Below are 21655 nucleotides of genomic sequence, written 5' to 3'. Positions count from 1 at the left end.
TCCATTTTTAGAAATTTGAGCATCTTGTTTGATTTTTCCCTGTATTAATAGTGTTAGTTGTTTTTTTATGTCTTTGGAATTTATTACTTTTCATCAAAACCACAAATATGGGGCACTATAGTAATACAGATCTATCCTATTCTAATGTATTCTACATCACTATGCATGGATGCAATACATCTTTAGGTGTCACCACTTGAAATCATGGGGGTGGAAGAATGTGACAGTGCCTTTTTTTTTGCGGTGCTTATCTGTGTTTTTTCTTTATTGTGCCAACAGTTTTTCCCTGTATTTTTTTTCTCTCAGTATCTAGTTTTCATTTTTTTGAAAAAGACAAATCTTCAAGGCACTCCAAGGATTTCAAATTGTCAACCCTTAAGCCCATGATTGAAATCCACCGACTTGGGGAAGACAGAAATCCAAAATACAAATTATATATATTATATATTATCAAGCTACAGCTGCATGTACATATAATTTGTCAACATCTAGAGGTATTTTAATTGTAACAAGAAAACCATCTGTGATGGCAGATTCCCCGGTAACCTGGCATATAGGTATGCATTCAAGCTTTAGGCAGACGAGTCAATATTGCAAGACCATTTTGTACAACACAACAGAAGTGTAGATATATATATATATAATAAAGGACTACACTGCCCATTTTTCTGTGCAGCTTGTTTCTTGAATGTACATTGCATGTCCAAACTTGACTGCCATGTATTCACTAGCAAATACATTGCAAGAACTACCGGTAACTTTGTTCTTGCAGGACATTCTCTGAAAGACTTTCATAGTATGGGACATTATCTAGATAATACTATGCCCTTTGGGCATTGTCTAGTTATTGCCTGCCTACTTTGTCAATTTTACAAGACCTTGACTATCTGACTTATTTGTAGAATATACCAATTTTGAAAGTTAGGGTAGTTGACAAAACTCTTGCTAGGGTTCAAACTAGCAACTCCAAGTTCAAAGGTAAACATCTCGTCTTTCGATCTACCAGGAATTTGATTGCAAGGTTGCACGTGAAGCCAATGGTTAATTTGTTGTATGGGAAAGGGGGGGTGTAGCGTTTTGTATGGCTCATTTTCAAAATTTTGCTCGGCGACACAAGATGAAAAAGTCCTATTTCATGATTGACATTGTTTAGTAAGTTTCCAGGGTGATGATAGTTTTCCATTACCGTATATACAATGATGGGTTATCTCCCATAATGCATTACATACATGTGCAGTAACATTCTCAGTAGTGCAAAATTTAAATTTGGCTTGAACTGCCTTAATTTAGAGTACTAATGGACAGAAAAAACAAACCATTTCATGTATTAAATATCAATTTTAATGATACAATGGTTTCACTTTTATTAATTGAACTTATAACATATCTCCCGAGAATTTATAAGATGTTCATCTATTCTCTACAGAAGTGATTAATCAACTTTCAATAACCAGACTATACATTTTAACAGCAAACTGAGAAAAAGAACACATTTAATTGGACAAGCACACGTTTATCAATGTATAGATCAAATCTTTCCAGCAAATGTGCCAGCTTCCCTTTGTTCATCCCAAGATTCTACCTGTAATAAAAAACACAAAAATTCAATGATAATAACATGGCATATGAAAGTGGAAGAAAATTGATTTATTCAGCTCAAATACAGCCTGTGTCAGGACAAACTACAAAGCAATGTCTCAGGTTTCTGCTTGCCTAACTTAAGATAGAAGCCTACTCATGAATGCAAATATCCAGAATTTATTCTTTTTCCAATAAATTGTACTTTCAGGCAATATAACGATATTGACTTAAAAAAAGTTGGGGTCACCAGCTTAATTTTTGAGAAAATTACGGTTGTATTTCAGTGGATAGTGACTATTTTGGCAGTATTATAACGCTTTTACCATAAGTTCATATGGATATTAGAGATATTATGCCATATCTCAAATTGTAGGCTGGGCTGAAATACTATATATTGTGAATGATGGGGTACTTTTTGTTGTCTTCAATTATTTGAAAAAATATGGGTTTTACACAAATTGTCTAAAAATGCAAATTTTGTGCTCTATGGAATTGTTCTAAAAATATATTAGGACATGTTTCTTAAAATATGTCATTGTAACACACATAATAATGCTATTTCATGGTGCCATGGGACAATAGCTTCATGATTTTACATAATAAACCAATGAAAATTGTGATGCAATTTATGACCAACTTACTCAAAAATTATGAGTGGGCTTCTAACCTAAGTACTGATTGCTAATTAATATTCACCAGATAATTAATATTCATGATTGTAATTCTATTCATTGCACTTTAGCAACATTAACTTAACTTTTGTTTTAATCAAGCATTTTGCTGACAAATTAATCTGGTTTCATAAAATACACATCTTGAGATTTTGAACTCTGATCTCAGCAGCCATTTTTTTAAAGCATGTTGTGTGTTGTGGATACAAGAGTGTTAACCGTTGTTATGGAATGCTAGTAAATCTCATTCACAGTGCAGAATAATTATTCCTTGGAGGGATTTCATTTGAAGAACAAGTCATGAATCCAAAAATATTGTCCCTGACGTGGTATGACCACGCTTTTTTCTGAAGTCAACAAATCCTTCACAGAATTTAAATGTTATAATAAACATTTATTCTGTTAATTTATTGATGTATTACCTTCCATTATAATGCTATATGGCACATTTCAAAGTCCAGTTTGTTTGTTGGCAGAATATCAATTGGATTGAGATTAAAAATGCACTAGGCTGATGCTTAAGTATGATTTTGAACAGTGGAGGGGGGCCTCCTCACCCACAACTATAATCCTAACCTTGCCCCTCCAGTGCCCCCCCCCCCCCATTTTATTTGTATATGCTCTTCAGGACATGTAAAGTTATCTGGAGGGGTATATACAATAAGCCATATTCCGTTCACTGCGAGATCTCTCGTGGCCAAGCTTTACGTCCTTGGCAACCAGTTTCGATAACCAACAATAGTGTTGGCAACTTTTTGTTGTGGTCGCAAATTCTGAGTGCCGGACACCATCTAATTCTGTGAGCAGACCCACGATTCACAACATAGTTAGACATATGAATGGATGGATACATCGACATAAAACAGGATCTGAGGTGAAATAACAAGCTATGAAATTGTGCATGTACTTTGTAATTAACAGTACAAATGGTTAAAATTTATTTCAAACAAATACTACCGGTACTTGTATGTATGCTCTAAATCAGTGTTTCGAGTTTATAATCTGTATTTCCAATCAAAACACATGTAAATGACCAAATACAATTAATTGTATACTGAATATGACTTATTGTGACAACACACTCCTATCATTTACATGACATATGCTACTCATCAAGAAAATATGGCAACTGGCTATTATTTTGTCGCAGGCTGATTAGGGCATACTACGTACTTGCTATATTAGAAGCGCATCTCCAATAGAAGCATATATAAATGATTAATTGAATTTATTGTATACTGCATCATTTGAATATGATTTATGACCATGTAAAGATCTGAGCTCATTATGTTCAGATTCATTTTCTGTAACCTGTTAGTGAAGTTGTTAACATAACAAACAATGTATGTTAGAGAATATACAACTTTGTTAAACAAGTTCTAATAAGATGTGCTTCTAACTGTAAAATACTTTATTTTTGCTTGGAATTTATTTGTGCTATTTTCACTGAAAGGCTGATTCAATGATAATAAAATCCAGCAAATATATCTGTTTTCATATACTTTACATTTAACTCATCAAAACTCAGTTAAAACAAACTCCATACAAAATACACAAAAAGTGTTTTCAGCAACAATTAAACCCAGCTAAAGTACAGTATTTTACAGTAAAGGAAACACAGTACATGTGATTTGGGCAGAGGGCAGAGGCTGTCAATTTGGCTGTCTTGCAAATAAGACAGTTACCTACCCATTTATTAGGACATAGAGATCTATAAACTTTCTTGAAGTAAGTGCATGGTTCATAATCTTCTCCCTTTACTTTCTGACATCTATAGAAATCTACATAGTTTTGCCAACAGTTCTTTGTTTGGTTCTGGTTTGGAAATCTAGCATCAAATGGTGCAGTCTTGTATTCAGATCTATCAGTCATGATAATAAACTGAAAAAATCAGGAAAAGAATATATTTTGTGAGAACGTATAGCAGGATAATACAATTTTAACTCAAATTATATTATACAGTGTATCAGTGCCATGAGTACATTTTGTAAGTCCAAATGAGTGTATCAGTTCCATGAATACATTTTGCAAGTCCATATTTCAACATAGAATGCTACTTGTGTGGTTTTGATATGTGATAGGTTTTGGTGCAATAATCTACAATACGTTAACTATTTTTGTTTTGTCAACCTGAACAATTTTTAGATAATGAGATGTTTCCTTGCCATAGCAAACAATTGGTGAATGTCTTAAAAATAACAAAACTAGAAACTGTGACCCCCATATCTTAATCTTTTGCACATATCTTAAAGAAAATGAAAGTATTTTCACTTTTGATTAGCAATTTTTCTTCAACTACATATCTGTGTACACAAATCTATACATGCATGCACTCCATATAAAGAGAGAGATCGGTGCTTTCTTGAGACTTTGAACATTACATCTATCAACTATTAGCAGTTGCGTTTAAAATTTTATTTGAATACTAGTATTTCACATAAACAACCTTTGGATGTTAGATCTTGCTTTTTTTTTACTTCAAAATAAATGGCTCTACACAGTTGACTATTGTACAGGGCAAAGATGAGGGCAAAGATGAGAGCAAGACCAACTAATTTGCATGGTAGTATTTATAGGCCAAACAAGGAAATCACCTTGATTGTGTTACATTATTTGTCTAAGCTAAATTGGATTAGCGTTTATAATACATGTGGTCAGATGCCAAAACAGGTGACTGTTCTGTCCTGTTACATTACAAAGTCAGGTAGGGCAATGAGGCAATTATTTCCCATAGCCTCTGTAAAATTCAGGCTCTGTAATGTCTATAGAAAACTTCAGGCTTGGCTTCCACAATGGCCACTGATCAACAATGACAAAGGTACGATAATTATTACATCAGTTTGACAGCTCCATTAGTTCTTAAACTAATAATAATTTTTACAACACATCAGAGAAGATGCATTGCACCGACATAGACAGACGAAACATGGTTTCAACTATCTTTTTCATCCATGTTTATATTATACTCCATTTATTTCATCTTTGCTTTTCAGCAATTGGTATCAGCACTTTTTTTCTGTTATTTTTCAGATTCCAGAGAAAGATAACCTGTGAGTGATTCAAACATTTTTCAAGAAATCTACCCCATGTGCCGAGCCAAGCCAATTCAACAAAACTACTTGTATGACTTCCTATAGCTTGTAGCAGACATGTGTTGAAAAGCTATCCATTGAATTTTATGTCAAAATCACTGTCAACAAAATTATAACTAAGACTAAAAAATGCACTTGAAATTTTTTTTCTAGCAACAGTTGACTTTATTCATTCTGAATGGATTATACAGTACAACTGAAAAGAACGTTGATTCCAATTGAATTTTCAGTGTATTTTGTTAATAACTAGATAGTGTTTTAATGAAAAATGTTTTTGTTTAAATATAGTTTTTATTACACCTCAAACAAGTTGTTTTACTTGCGTGGAAACTCAATATTTACTGACAAGTGATTTTACAACAGGAAAAATGTTCTTTCAAGATTCCAAATTAAATTTTATTGGAAGCCTGCTTGGCTACAAGTCTGAAGAGCTGGTTATACTGTCACTGTGGTAATATTAGTTTATTTGTTAGTTTATTGCATTTAGTAGGTACCATGCACTAAGTGTGAATACAAATAAATATTGCTCAATTTGTGTAGGACATCTATAGCTGTGAACAAACTTGGTTTGCATGAAAGACTGATAAATTACACCACACGATACAGTGTAGAATGAGGGGAATGTTTGTTAAAGAATATTTTGTGGATCCAAATCAACCTTTAATGCATGTATTCAAAAAGCAAATGCATTATTAAATAAATGGTAAACGTTGAATATATTCTCAATACGAAAAAAAAAAAAAAAGTGTCGCTGCATTATTTTTCAATTTTTCCTAGGATGAAAAGCACAACAGTTTTTGTTTTGACTATTTTATTATGTTATCAGGGTTCTCCCCAGGGCATTAAGGAGTATGGGTTTCCCCAAGTGTTTAATTTTGGATCATAAACAATAGAGCCAATTTGGCATAACAATGAATGCAATAAAAATGATTAACATATCATACTGTAAATTATCCAATGCTTTATGCTGTTTTTCTGGGGTGACCAATTATAGTCGCGTAAATCCATCAACACTAATCATTATCAATATCGTGTACAACTTGGAGTTGTTTTCTTTCTTTTCCACTGAATGTGACATAATAGTCTACTTGCTTTCTCCATTTAATTTGGGAAATGACATGAGCCAAAGGTGACCAATGAGCACAACTGATAAAAGCATTACGTTGCACATGACCAGTTTGTTACAAATCTGAATTTACTACACAAACAAAGTAAAATTAATTCAACAGTTATCAATAGAGATCTCTAACTTCTCTGTTCAAAGAGAGATTATTGCAGTTGCATTTACGCTCTTCAAGACCAACTTAGGACCCACTCTTTTTTAGGACCTTGCTTTCCTACTTTCTTAATCGCCCAAGACACAGAAAAGCTAGTTATCACTCCATCAATTCAATTTTTTGAGATTTTAATGGAATTGAACAATAGTTGCCAGAAAACATGGATAACAAAACGCAAGTTTCACACCTGGGATTCCTATTCACAGAATATTATTATTAATCGTCTTGGGCAGCAACAGCTTGCGCCAAACTTCACCAATTTCTCTTAAATTCAAGGGTGTTGAAATCTCTAATGTAAACGTGAATGCAACTGTTTTACTAGTATATGTCACTAGTCTCGTGTTTTGTTTGCAAAATCACAAAGCCAATGGGACAAAGGGTCAATCTGAAAAACGAAAGAATTCATCAAAGTCAACAACAGAGTTAGAAGTAGTACATAAAGACAACTTCTCACAAGGTCAAAATAGTAACATAAACACATTTATTTTACCATGTTTTAAAACACGACTTTGAAATGTGTTTTCTAAGTCACCCAACTGAAACAGTCAATAAATTCATTTTACAACCTCTTCATACGAGTCGTCCGTGAAGCTAGCGAACGAAACCATTGTACACTCAGTAATATGCACGTAGTACATTTTAACAAGCATTTGGTTTTCGCACACGTTACATGTTCCCTGTAAGTTCCAGGTGAGCTCCAATATGATATTACAGATATTCTGAATGTCGAAAGCATTACTTACTCGTGTTTCGCTCGTAATACGTGCAAATCGTGTACCGGCAAATAAAATGGCTACCTTCCTAGAGGGTCAACTGCATTGAGAAATGAAATGACCCCAAATGAACTTGAGGGCGCGCTCACTTTTTATGACCTATGGTTGTAACAATTTATACTGTGGAGCTTCACGTACATATAACCTGTAGGTCCGTGACTAATGACGGCCAAGTGAATTTCTAATATTTTCTGGAATCTAACATTTTGGTTTTTGACGTAATTTCAATTTATGAATTTGCGGTATGTAATAACAATTTAGATTTTAGTTGTGATTTTCGAAGTTATACCTGCGGTGGCGACATTTAGTTTTCAACAATAGTATTTTGAAATGAACGACGAAAATCAAAATTCTATTTTCAATTTGGGACGTTTCATTTTATTGAATCGCCAGGGGGGGGGGGCTTTTCGGTTATTTGCACATTTCCAGTCGGGCAAAAAAACAAAATGTTAGATTCCAGAAAATATTAGAAATTCACTTGGCCGTCATTAGCTTGTAACATCTGTAATTGCAGTATGTTTAGGATGAAATTCATGACATTTGTTACTGTAATTCCACAGGCATCTCTATGTCTATAGAAAAAACATTCAATGTTTTGTTTTTTGTACCTCCCTAACCTTCAAAGCTTGATCAATGAGCTTTTGTTTTTTGTTATTTATTTCTGAAATAAAATGAGATCTACTTAGGCTTTCAGCTTGGCTTTCGCAAAAGTAGACTAAAAAATCATTCTTTAAAATCGGGTCGTCCTTTCATCCGTGATGACGTCACGGCGATTGTTCTGATCATGGAGGTTCTGATTGGCCAACGGCAGTTTTCAAATTTATAAACAATTATGTTTATAACCCGTAAATTTTGTAAAGAGCTTTTCTGAAAACACTGTAACAATATGCCCCAAAACATCTTAAAGATAAAGCAATAAAATATTGCCATTTCATGCCTTCTCCATCTAACAGCACCATGCAGTGAACCATGGTAGGTGCATATTGGAAACTGTGGAAATTAAGTATTCAGGGAATATATATTTTTAAATATAATGTAATATCTTTTTAAGGTTAAAGCGGGGAGTAGTCACCTGCGCATGCGTCAGATGGCCATAGCGTGTCATTGTTTACAAACAAGCGTCTACCCATGAGCCTTTGCGTTTTTAGCGTATGTTGTTATCGTCGCTTGGGACTCAATTCCCGCGCGTGCGCAGGTGACGACACTCCCGCTTTAAGTTTATTTGTTATATGTATCTATAACACAACAGCCGTGAGTTCATGTCGAACACGACGCATCGCGACGGCCGGTTTACACTAAATTGTTAGTCCAGGCCTTAAATAAAATTTTCTTTTTGTTTGTTTGTAGGTAAATAGTTTCAAATACTGCTTTCTCCAAGTACCGGCCTAGTCGTCGCGCTGCGCATGCGCGACATTTGTGTTGATAAACATTGATTTTCCCACAATCCAATGCGCTCTTTTAATTGAAATCACAAGTATGAGGTTTGACCTGGGCGCGACTTACACTAATTACCACCAGTGACTCATTCGATACCTTCCAATCACCTGAAAATACCCAATTAAAGCTTGGTAATGTCTCAGTTTGTACTCGTTGATCTGCGCAACAGACAAAGTCGCCATCTTTGTTTATATTAGACCCATATATCTCGCGCATGCGTGGCGCGACGACTACCGCCCTTTAACATTGATACACAGTTGATTAAGATTATCTAACTTGGACTGGTTTCTGTCCGTGGTTTTTGCCTCAAACGGGAAAGTCAAAACCGCCCACGAACACTAAACACTTGCGTTTAGGGTAAGGGAAAGCTAGAGTATGAATCTGAAAAATTATTGTTAGTCCCTGTTTGTGATTGGTTCTAACCTGTGTGGTATCGTGAAGTGGCTCCGTCAGAGAGAATCTTCTTTCGCGCAAGTGACCCCAGGAACCAGCGAAGTTGCTGAGTTTGCCGTTGGTGTCGATTTCGGGAACCCCGGAATCGTACATACTCAGTTAGTCGATGTTTTGAGAATGCTTTCTAGCGAATTGGTGATTATAATATTGTAACAAGTTGCAATTCCACTGTGTTTAATTTTAGTCAAATTTGGTGTTGCATTCATATTTTGAATCGTTGGTTTGTCAAGGAAACGATACACTTATAAAGTTTAGATTAATATACAGCATTTCGGTGAAATAAGCAACAAATAGAAGCAAGTTATTTAATTACGCTTAATAATACATGTTTATGGCTGTTATATATGGCACATTTTCTGTGCTTGGAAAGCCTGGTAGACACCCACTTAAACTTTAAAATCATACACACTGTATGCAATACTAGCTCAGTACTGAAATTCAGTACTCCAAAATCAACAAAATTGAAAATCTAAACAAACAGTTGAATATAATAAGCTAACTAATGGAAACAGGAAAGAATAAACAAAGAACTTATGAATTAAAAAATATGGTTAAATCGAAAAAAAAATGAGTCAACAAACAAACTATATATACACCTACGGACATTCTGAAAGACACTTACACTAGAATAGAAAAGAAACATGAATCCCGTGTTCACAACAACTCAATAAACATGGCGCCCTCTACGATATTTCTATATCTCAGAAGTAATTCGTCTATAGAGGGCGCAAATATTTTTGAAAAGGTATAGTAACGTACTACAAGTCAGACTACTAGTACTATGTTTGGCAATGTCGTACTAGTATAATCGAGTTCCAAGTTTATTTCACCAACAACAGTCAGTACTGGCCAATAACAGTGGTTTGTTGGTTACCTTAAACATAAATGTTGTATCACAAAAACAACAATAATAGCAACATATTTATAAAATAACAGATTCGAGAAAACTATAGACTCATGGTACAGGAATCACAATCCAAATTTGAATTATAAAAATTGGCTATTCTATGTAAAACTCCATTCTTAGTGGTCTTAACACGAGCTGGTGAAATATAAAAAACAGCTATGTGGCTAAAATGTTGTGGCACATTTTCGAAATAAAAGAGACAAATCTTTACAACAGTCGACCATGATACACTTTTAAAGACCATATCAAAGTATTTTCTTCGAGCTGCAAGTATTGATGGGGGTGGTGGATTGACGAACATTTCAACGACTGAGGGCAGTATTGCATTAGCTAACTAAATACGTAACAGACGTATGGATAGACTTACAGTTGTACAGATAACGTGGCATGGTACTTTAGTGTCCAGTCCAGTCTGTCTACAAAAAAAGTACAGAAATTGTGCTTGACCATATCAATTCTCATACTATGTGTTAGACCTACACTGCTCCAAATTGTACTACCATATTTCAACTTGCTACGAACATAGCTAATGTATAGCAAATTCAATGTATCTATGTTTTTGTTTGTTTTTGCTTTTGTGTATATATTGTGACAGTTCGGTTTCATAAACCAAATCGTACGGTCGATTTGAGGAACTGATTATTGTATTACCATGACTACGAAAATTCAGTTTACTGTCAAGCACGATACACCGAGATCATTGTGTTCGGAAACCTTTTCTAATATCATTATCCAGTTCACTATATAACAATGACTTCTTAACTTTCAAATTAAATTGACTGGTTACATATCGATAAGTTCAGTTTAAAGAGCAGTAGTCGTCGCGCCAGGCATGCGCGAAATATATGGGTCTCATATAAACAAAGATGGCGACTTTGCCTGATGCGCAGCTCAACGAGTACAAACTGAGACGTTTCCAAGCTTTAATTAGGTATTTTTTAGGTGATTTGTAGGTATCGAATGAGTCACTGGCGGTATTTATTTAAATCACTCGTAGGATACAGCAAGTGGCAATATTGCGGTAGATCCTCATAATATCCGCAAACAGGAGTGAATTCGATTCTAACTCATCGGTGACGTCATTGTGTATAGGATGAAAAGCTGGGTGTCCAGCAGTTTTCCCTGTGGGTCACCTGATGGAACACCTGACAATTCAAAACACGATCCACCAATAACAACACGTCACACTTGTATTCATAGGCAGAAAGTAAACCGGCATTATATTAGCTACAGATAACTTGCAAACCGGCATTGTAAATCAGACCTTGCACCCTGATTAATACATTGACCAAAAGTGTACAAGGGTGGAATTCGAACCCACAACATAATTGTGGCAGAAATAACCACTAACAACTAAGCTATTACGGATTGTAATATGATTATGATTATGATTATGATTCCAGGAAATATACATTAGAATTGTCATTTCGATTGTCACGTGGTTGTTTTGAATCAATTTATTAACAAATGACAAAACATACAATACATCTTTTGCATTTATGTATAATTGTTTGTACTAAGGGAATCACCAGTTAATCTGGCCTGGGGGTGCCGGGCAATTCTAAGGGGGGGGGCCTTTCCATTTTCTGTATATGAAAAGGGGGAGCTAACAATTTTTCCAAGAGTAAAGGAGGGGGGGTTATAATTTTCTGGGTTTATTCACATATATTGTATAGACGACGACTGCTGTGATGAACATACTGCAATGAGAAAAAGTTATTGTTTGTTTGTTTTATTGCACAACAATAACTTAATCAAATTAGTATAAAACATGAAACTTCATTTGTAAACAACAGTATAAACCTCTGTAAATAGCATAAAAAAACTTACTGCACTTTCCACTGTATGAAGAAAAACAAACCTTTTAAACAAGTTTGTGAAAAGCAAACACACTAATATAACACAAAATATAAAGATAAAATATATTTATATAGTGTAATATTTTGTATGTAAATAAATAAAATATATATAAAAAAGTTTTCATATTTTTTAATAAAACACAACTTTCTGAGGAACTGTAGATATTGAACCTAGGCATCTATTTTTGATCCTCTCCATTCCTATCAATCTCTATCCTCATCGCAAAGAATGTCAGTATCGGCACTATCACCAGGATCATTAGAACCACTTTCACCATCCTCATAACTCTCTTCACTGGAACTATCAGACAGGCACTCATATTTTAACTTCAGTTCTTCATACTTCATCATCTGCTGCTTAGCTGCAGCACAGAAGACATTGCGATGAATGAGGTATTGCAAATATACTGCATCCATCTTTGACAACTTCAAATTGGCTTCAGTTTGATCTGAGATTTCAAAATCTACTGAACCATGTATACCATCGGGGAAACATCTTTGTACAACCTCAGTGGATGTTATCCTTTCTAACAAAGCTGTAACTCCTCTTGCAAAACGAACTCGTTTTCGCTTCTTCACTTTTCTCCTGTTTTCTTTTCTTAACCAAGTCAGTGTTTTATCAAGATCTGCTATGAACTCAGTAGATTGACTGCAGTTCACTCACCATGCTGTCATTGTAAGCCGTCTGTTCAATAGCCCACTGTTTTAGGCGTCTTCCGTAACTGGTAAATAAGTCAGAGTAACTTTCCCCAACCAGTGACAAACAGTGAGAGGCCGTACCACTTCTTAAGCGTGCATGAGACCCCATGTGTGAATAGTAATAGTGAAAGAAGACAGCCAGATGATTGGCAGCCGCGTTTCAAGATCACGCAGAATTTCAAAAATGGGCTTTCATCTTTGGAGAATACTGAGAGCATCAAAGAATTTTCCTCTAAGTATGCAGTGGAAGAGCAATATGTCATAGACTATTTACAACACCTTACCACACTAAAGCAAATGAAAACCATTAGGGAAAAAGGTAGAAAGAAACAACAACAAAAGAAGCAGGAAAAAAGTCATAGTGATTATGACTGGATTTCTTTGGTGTTGAATGGGACACTAAAAACATTGACAGCAGCTGAGTTGGATAAGTACCTGGACCATAATAAGCTACCAAAAAAAGGGAACAAACAAGACAAAATGAAAGCAATTACCAGTGATGTAATCAGAAAATCATATAAAGATCAAGCAAAAACACATAAAATCACTGAACATTTACAAACTGTAAACACCAGAATGTACAACACTGACGAAACTGACTCAGAGGACTCTGATGGTGATGATCTCGTTGACAGTGCAGAGGAAATAGAGACTGATAACTTAATAGTTCAGATAGTTCCTTAAACTGTAGTGATGAGGTCAGGGAGTAGAGCTGGAACCTGGAAGCATGCAACGATTCATTAATGTAAATCTTTATTGTTTAAAAAAAATCATGGGGGGGGTGTTACCGTATTTTGTTGTTTTCTAAGGGGGGACAGCCTAATTTTTAATATACACCTAGGGGGGGACTTGTGATTATTTAACAATAACATGTGAAATTCACCGGCACCCCCTCGGTCAAATTAACTGGTGATTCCCTAACCTACGCTCAGCGCCGAGCACAAGTCTAAGTTCGAAACACTCGCTCGAAATGTGTGTTTATAAAGCCGGACTTTTGGTTAAAATCACGTAAACTGCAATCGGACTTATTGTTGCTCCCTGTGAACTGAATTCTGGGAAGCACACTGCTGACGATGTCTCGGTACATATTACTTGTGTGGTATAAAAAGTCCCGGGACAATTTATATAACAGTACTGGCACTTGACTTGGTCATAGTTATTTCGTTCGTTTATGGTTCAAGAAACGAACTGGTAAAATAAAATTCTGGGCCCATCCCTGACGTCACGTGTGGGGATTTCCGGCGCTTGTAAAATAAAATTTCACGACTTTCTCGTGTTGATAGTGCTCGACCTTTAACAGACGAAGTAGAGAGAGTAAAATAAGTAAACACAGTTTCCAGTCTAGTTTATGTATGCTGCCCTCAACGGCACATGTCTGAAACTTAGTAGGACACGGCGACCGCATGCTTGACATGACGTCTGCATGGGACTGAATTCACTGGTTCCAGGCATCCCCTTATTTGGCTTGGTGCGCCATGACACATGAGACGGGAACCAGCCAAGGCACTGAACAACAATTTCAGTTATTATCATTTTATGATTCAGGGCGTTATAAATCGCATAAATTTCCGACAGTCTGCTTCTTGACGGAGAGAGCATTTAATTTTTCCATCGTATGCGGCTTAAAATGGCATTCCATACAGTATATTACACACCACCGTGGTGCAACTGTATTATTGAAAGGTTTCCTCCGCCTACAATTTATCCATGTGTTGGAATCGCGGGGAATGGTGTTACTAGCATTCTTGCAAAATACCTGGAAAAAGGGAAAAAAGTCTTTGCATGTTTCATTGACTTTGAAAAAAACCTTTGATTCAGTTTGGCATCAAGGCTTGTTTCACAAACTTGCACAAAACGGTATCACAGGAAAATTCTGTACTATCATCAGGTCAATGTATTCAGAATCTCTGAGTTGTGTCAAAACCAAAAGTGGTCTCACCAGTGCATTCCCAGTAAAAAGAGGCATCAGACAGAGCGATGGACTATTAAAGCCCTCTTCTGTTCAACATTTATGTAAATGATATTAAAAATGAAATAGAGCAGTCCAATAATGGCCCCCTCCCCCTTCTCTAACAGTCAGCTAGCTATCCTGTATGTTATATGCAGATGACCTGCTTTTGTTCTCCGTTTCTGAATCCGGGCTGCAAAACGCTGTAAACTCACTAGGAATCTAGTGCAAAAAATGGAAATTAGAAATCAATACTACAAATCAAAAATCATGATATTTAATAAAATGGGTAAACACATTAAAAAACACAAATTTTGCATTGACAAACAATAATTAGCAATAGACCCAATATATTCATACCTAGGCATCAAACTGAGTGCTTCGGGTAAATTGTACAAAGCACAGGAAAATCTCACAAACAGAGCTATGAAAGCACGTTTCAAGTTAAAACAACAATTATTTTCTGAAACAAACATCCCAATTAAAATATATCTCAAAACATTTTACTCTGTAATTAAACCAGTGTTGCTGTACTGCTGTGAAATATGGTCAAATGAAAATATCAATATGCAAATTTTGTTCAACTTCAATTTGCCAATGGGAAAATTACACAATAAATTTTGCAAATTTCTGTTAAAAGTTAACTGCAAAGCATCAAATATAGCTTGCCTTTTGGAATCAGGAAGGTACCCTCTAGCCTTCTCAAGCATTGCACAGACAATGAAATATTTCTTAGAAACCATGCAACACTTTAATCTATGAGGCCTTCAGACTATGTAAAGATATGGACTCAAAAGGGTTAAAAAATTGGGTGTATTTAATATTACAAGTATGGACCATATGTTGGATACTATGATAGCAGATAAAAACAGACAATTAATACACCCCTTGAGAGCAATCTAAAATCTATGTTCTAAAATCATTTTAAAGAGACGTTATATAACGATTACAAAGGTAAAAATCGCAAAAATAAGCTAAGAACATATATAATGATAAAACATAATTTTTATTTTGAAAAATACCTGGAAGATGTAAAAAAAAACATCGCATAGATCTGCTATAACTAAGCTACCCGGGATCAGTGCGCACACATTGCAGATTGAGGCAGGAAGATACATCAACCAAACAGTAGCAGAGAGAAAATGCCACTACTGTCAGGAAAAACAAATAGAAGATGAAAGCCATTTTCTATTAAAATGTTCTCTCTATGCTGATTTAAGAAACAAGTTCCTTCATACCACAAAGGTTAATACAACAATTGACAATTCTGATATTGAAAACGCTGTAGACATACTAAAAACAAAAGATAAACAATCACTAATTCATTTGGCAATACATGTATGAGTGCTTCAATTTAGGAAGTGACACTCATAAACACAGCTGCCTTATAATATTTATAATTGACACGCCTACATGTCAGGTTATACCCCACGCCTACACACGCGAATTCTTCTATAATGTTGTATCCACGTTATTGTCAGTCAGCAAAAAAAGTTCCTTTCACATCAAATAATTCTTTCATATTTGCGATTTTATTTTACAATTAGTGGGATTTTCGGTCAATTTTACACTAACTTTTAAATTTCATAAACAGTGTCGATACGTAGCGCTCATTTTTACACTTCCAGTCGGCCGATTACACCCAACCATTCTGTAGACGGGGACTTCTCTGGTGCATGGACTCACAAACACGATTGCCCATGTCTGAAGCGAGTTTAGCAATTGAAGGCGCCGTGAAAGGCACATAAATCCACTACAGCGTACAACACACCTTCGTCATTGACAACAACACGCCGACAAAGATAAAGTAAAAAGGGAACGTGTTCAAATCACTTGAAGAACAGACCTATACAAACTGAAACCAAAATCAATGTGTTGCTCGTTTTTGTGATTAAAAATCGATTTAGTTTTCAAGTTTGATAGAAAGGGAATACTGGGTGGGGTGTGTAGTGGCTCCGGCCATAGACCACAATGAGATTTACTTATTTTAGAGGTTTTGCTAGCCAGATAGTTTTCCTCTTTTTCTATATTCTCTAGGTTTCATCGTAACACTATGATCGCGGCGACAATTATAAAATGCGAGATCGCATACATATAGATAACGTATATGAAGAACCAAACTCACGATAAAAATAACAGTGGAGAATAGATGTTATATGTGTTAAAAACGAGTTTACAGCGATACGACCTCAGGACAGTCAGCAGGTTGTATATGGCGAAAAAGGCGTATTCAGGGGAGCTACTAAACTAGTAAACACGCGCAAACAGCACTTCAAATTTAATTTTGCAGAGCGAACTGTTCCATTAAATAAATGTAAAAGAGCAAATAAATAGCGGGGTACACGAACTTGTTTCCATGGAAATAACGATTGTGTTATTACTAGCTTACTGCGACGGCTATTTTGAATGGAAGGTTAGTCGAAAAACACTCAACTGAAGTCCATAATTCAAACATAGCGTAACTAATACAACCTTGCCCACTGTGAACAGAAATATAATACGAATAAGAAATCAGGATGGATACTAACTATACTGCGTTAATAACTACAGGTACTAATCTCAAGATTCTTCTGAGAATAATATAACACGAATTGTATAAAAGTTTCGAAATAGTACAGAAGTATTTACGAAAGATTTTGGCGAGAAACCTAGAAACCAACATTTTTGGCGGAAAAAAATACTTTTCAGCTTTTTTGGTGGGACAAATGATTTATACTACACAATGAAATCTACATATCCGCTTACTGCATTATGTAAGTAGCATATCTTGTGGGATATATTACTGAGATATGGTTACCGGCAGTACAAATGTCTTCATTTTTTCCCTTCTATCTAACAAATATTTGATCGTAACCGAATTTTCACGGAAATCCGTAAAACCAGATATGCCCGACACCAAAATTGCTCTTGACTTATAATTTATCATAGCGATTAGTAAGTTTGAAAATGAACAGATACAAATTGTTTGTTTTATTGTAACTATAATTTTAAGTTCCATTTTGTAACTTTGAAATTCGCAAACATCTTTAAAAATAAACGAATCATATTACAATTGAACTTGGGCAAGATTACACACCGATTAATTGAAGACAATTAATTGTAAGGATTTATTGAGTTATTGTTAACACAAGAAACATAGTTTACAACGGGGACGACGGTGACTAAGACAACAAGCGATACTGACAGTTGTCCCTCACAAGCTTTTCTCTCAATTAACATTAGGGGCAAATTAAAAACAAGTTCCCTCTCACCAACTAGTATCCTTTGGACTTTCAATAACCAGTAATAATATGGAATAACTTAACAACTTACCGGAAGTTCTTGTGTTATAATTGGTAGCTACGTCCATCATTAAATTGTAAACCGTTTCCGGAGATTTTATTATCATGGTGTTAGATTTATACGACTGTATATCTTTTACACGGTCTATATGATATAAAAGGTAGGCTATCAATCCCAGGTATTGCATCAAGTACTCATGGGTAATTTCATTTCGAAAACTCCGCCAATGTAAACGACTGCCAATCCTTCGCTGGTTCTTTCATGCTGAACAACTTTACACTGAACGTCGTTTGAAAAGATCACAAAGCTGCCTATTTATACTACTACTACTATACTAATGCCTGGCAAACATTGTACACTCGTCAGGTCATTTGCCTTCAGTCATATGGTTCAATCGTATCGGACTGTGGATCACTGACAATTTTGCATGCTACACCCCTATCACTTTCTGATTCTAAAGTATTGTCGTAAGATCCCCATGAATACGCATATTTTACGATTTATTGGAATGAATAGAATGTATCGGAAATACTTGTAGTTAGATTTAACTCGTCTTTGGGGGCCGCCATCTTGAATGCAGCATAAAACTGAATTTAGTTTTATGCTGCATTCACAATGGCGGCCCCCATATAGTAAATATGTATTTATTTTATTATCACGTGTGCGCTAGCTGACTGTGGTACATACGGAATGAGAGGGGGTAGTGACTACGGACATTCACCACAATAATATTTACTGGTTTTTACTCCTGTACGCCTTTTATTGGCCAGATTGTTTCCGGGAATATTTATTTTCTCACTATCAACCTTTGGCATAAATGAAAAATAAATGAAAAATGTACCTATATTTACCATTCAATCTCCTGGAAAAGTTAGAGGGATGCTCCGCCGATACTTACAGAAAATACCCCTCTCCCAAATAGATAATTTTGCAAATTGTATCAATTTACAGACATTTTCTTTTTTCGTGAGTGTTGTGAATCAGTTTTCTCAGCTGCCAGAAACAGATAGACCATTTAGCGGACCCGTACATATACATATTCCTTTGCCAGATATTGCAGTCCAGTGTCCGCACCAACCATCAAAATAACAATTTAATGGGATATAAAGTCGCATCCGTGAACGTCCGGTGGCGAAGTGGCCTTGTTCTCCTATTGTGATCCTAAAATTGTGGAAGTAAATCTCGGCCGGTGTACGTCCTTGGACTTTCCATTGAGGGACGTGGACGTGGACACTCACCCCGGTTAGAATTTGAACTTTGGGACCTGCCTATCAAGTTTCCTACCATTGAAGACAAATGAAGTACTGTAGTGTGTATTGTGTTTGTGGTAAACGATGTAGACGTTCTTCCCGGGGTTCTTCACGTCACTTTACCTTGGGATAAATTACACGCCAGTGCATTTCCACAGTGTACGTTTCTGCGATTGTTGACACCTTAATTAAAGGCGCTACTAATTCAGAAAATGAGTCAATTTCACGAGGATGGCATATAGATATGTCTAAATGTGTGGTCGTCCGCCGCGCCCTGTTCGATATGGGACTCATAGCGACGTATACAACGCGTGTAAAATACATTGTTTATTTGTTTACAAGAAATTCGAACACGCGATGCGCGACGGCCACCGCCCCTTAAAGAGCATCAACCTTCAATTCAAATCATTTTGACCGCAAAATAATGCACATTGCAGACTAGAAAGCAATACGCAACACAATGATGGATATTTGTATGTATTGACCTCAGTCCTGCCCTATATAGAATGGAATTCTCACTTTGTGTGAAGAAAACCTCTCAATGACCCTATAAGCATCATAATGGCGTTGTACTTTATGCAGTTCACAAGACAATTTATCCAAAACAATTCTGAAATCGAATTCAGAAGAATGGCCAAAAGCACAGCGCCAAAAATAAAGAAAAGTGTCTTGAATGATTACAACAATGAAATTCATGTTGGAGATTGTACAACATGATCGTGCAGGCTTGCAGTACACCAAATATTTCGGGATTTATGGAAAAAAAACAAGTGATATAACCATTTCCATGGTAATCACAATAATCATTGGGTGGTGTTCTGTGTATTCAGATAATAGAAAGTGGAGATGCAACATTAAAATGGAGTAGTGGAGTTTATTTTTATCTGTCACCAAAACTGTGCATGGAAATATGCTAAAAGGATAACTTTTATTTTATACCATATTTTCTCTATTAGTAGCACATGTGCTTTTGTAAATGACAGCAATGTCTATGGCCAAAAATAAGTAATATTTGAATGATCCAGTAATCAATTAATGGTACATATGTGCTTCTATTGGAGATGTGCTTCTAATAGAACTATTACAGTATGTGCACAAGTCTAGGAGGTTTCGAATTTCCGGTATCAATTCACATCATTATCAGTTTTTTTTTTCTGCTATCAGTAAATATGCAAGGGCTAGAGACTAGATTAGTTCTACTAGAACTACCTCTCTTGTCCTCGCCAGATAGTTATGTACATCTCTATTTTCGTTTTTGTACTTTGTGTAATGCATTTTATCTGGTGAAATAAAATTGTATTGTATATAAATATAACTGAAGGCATGACATTTTCCTCAAACTAATGACGTCTTGGTATTTTTTGGTTGCTTCAATTTATTCAGACAAACAAAAGTCATCTTTCATAAGCAAATGGACGATACCAAAACTTTACATCATCCAGATTTATGTCTCACTTAGGGTATAATGTCAAGGGGTCTTATTCAGAGCGAGTTAAAACCAGATTCTGGAAGCTCTACCAAGGTTTGTTACTGTATAAATAAGGATACAGTGGTGGTAAAGTTTGGGGGGCTGGGGTTGGTATATCAATCCTTAAGGTAACTGGTTACAACAATTCTACATTCCAATGTCCCAGTGTGTGCGTGTACCGGGTGGTCACACGTCACAATTTTAACTTTGCCAGACAGTTCTGAAGTGGTTGCAATCAAGTTAAGTACTTGAGTTGTATTTGCAACTATTTCTTCAATTACTACCGGTAACAATGTATTGGCACATCTTTTTCATGAAATTATTTTTCTTGATCATGAAAAATCAATTTGTAGCTAGTGCTGGTTACAACAATTCTACATTCCAATGTCCCAGTGTGTGCGTGTGTACCGGGCAGTCGCACATCACAATTTTAACTTTGCCAGACAGTTCTGAAGCTGTTGCAATCAAGTTAAGTACTCAAGTTCTATTTCCAACTATTTCTTCAATTACTAACAATGTATTGGCACCTCTAGTTTCATGAAATTATTTTTCTCGATCATGAAAATTCAATTTGCAGCTAGTCATAAATGGAAACAAGCCAATCTTATCTCGCTTGTAATACAGTGTAACCGTGTGAAGTATGCGGCTGTCGAATCAATGAACCGCAGTCATGTTAGGCAAACGAGAAAGATGAAAACATCCGGTATTGGAGTGGGGAGGGTCGAGTACGGGAAAAGAGGGCAGACAAAACAAACATACAAAACTACTCTATGCTTCACAACGTGGGTATTTCAGAAAGCACCTTGTAATTTTGATGAAACTTTATTATAGAAATAGTTTCTTAAATAGGGATCAACCAATTTTTAAAAGTAGAATGTCAATAAAGATCTGTCTGCTGTTTAACCCACTTTGTGCAGCCATACATTCAGGAAAACACATATACATAGTTTTGATTTTC

At 35.7% G+C, this 21655-nt stretch overlaps 1 protein-coding gene across 1 annotated transcript; it reads right to left on the bottom strand.

Moving 5' to 3' along the window:
* Positions 1 to 1318: 1318 nt before the first annotated feature.
* LOC102805462 (cytochrome c oxidase subunit 6B1-like) lies at positions 1319 to 7452 on the bottom strand. Its single transcript, XM_085502938.1, has 3 exons — positions 7365 to 7452; positions 3942 to 4133; positions 1319 to 1582 (listed from the first exon to the last, which is right to left on the bottom strand). Exons 2-3 carry the CDS (start codon positions 4122 to 4124, stop codon positions 1529 to 1531), a joined length of 237 nt encoding a protein of 78 aa, XP_085359064.1. The 5' UTR covers positions 4125 to 4133; positions 7365 to 7452; the 3' UTR covers positions 1319 to 1528.
* Positions 7453 to 21655: the final 14203 nt, after the last annotated feature.

The sequence above is a fragment of the Saccoglossus kowalevskii genome, chromosome 8 (genome assembly GCF_978046115.1).
Source record: "Saccoglossus kowalevskii chromosome 8, keSacKowa6.1, whole genome shotgun sequence".
Classification (NCBI taxonomy): domain Eukaryota; kingdom Metazoa; phylum Hemichordata; class Enteropneusta; family Harrimaniidae; genus Saccoglossus; species Saccoglossus kowalevskii.
Note: the sequence above shows the minus strand (reverse complement) of the source record. Positions and strands in the feature narration are given on the sequence as shown.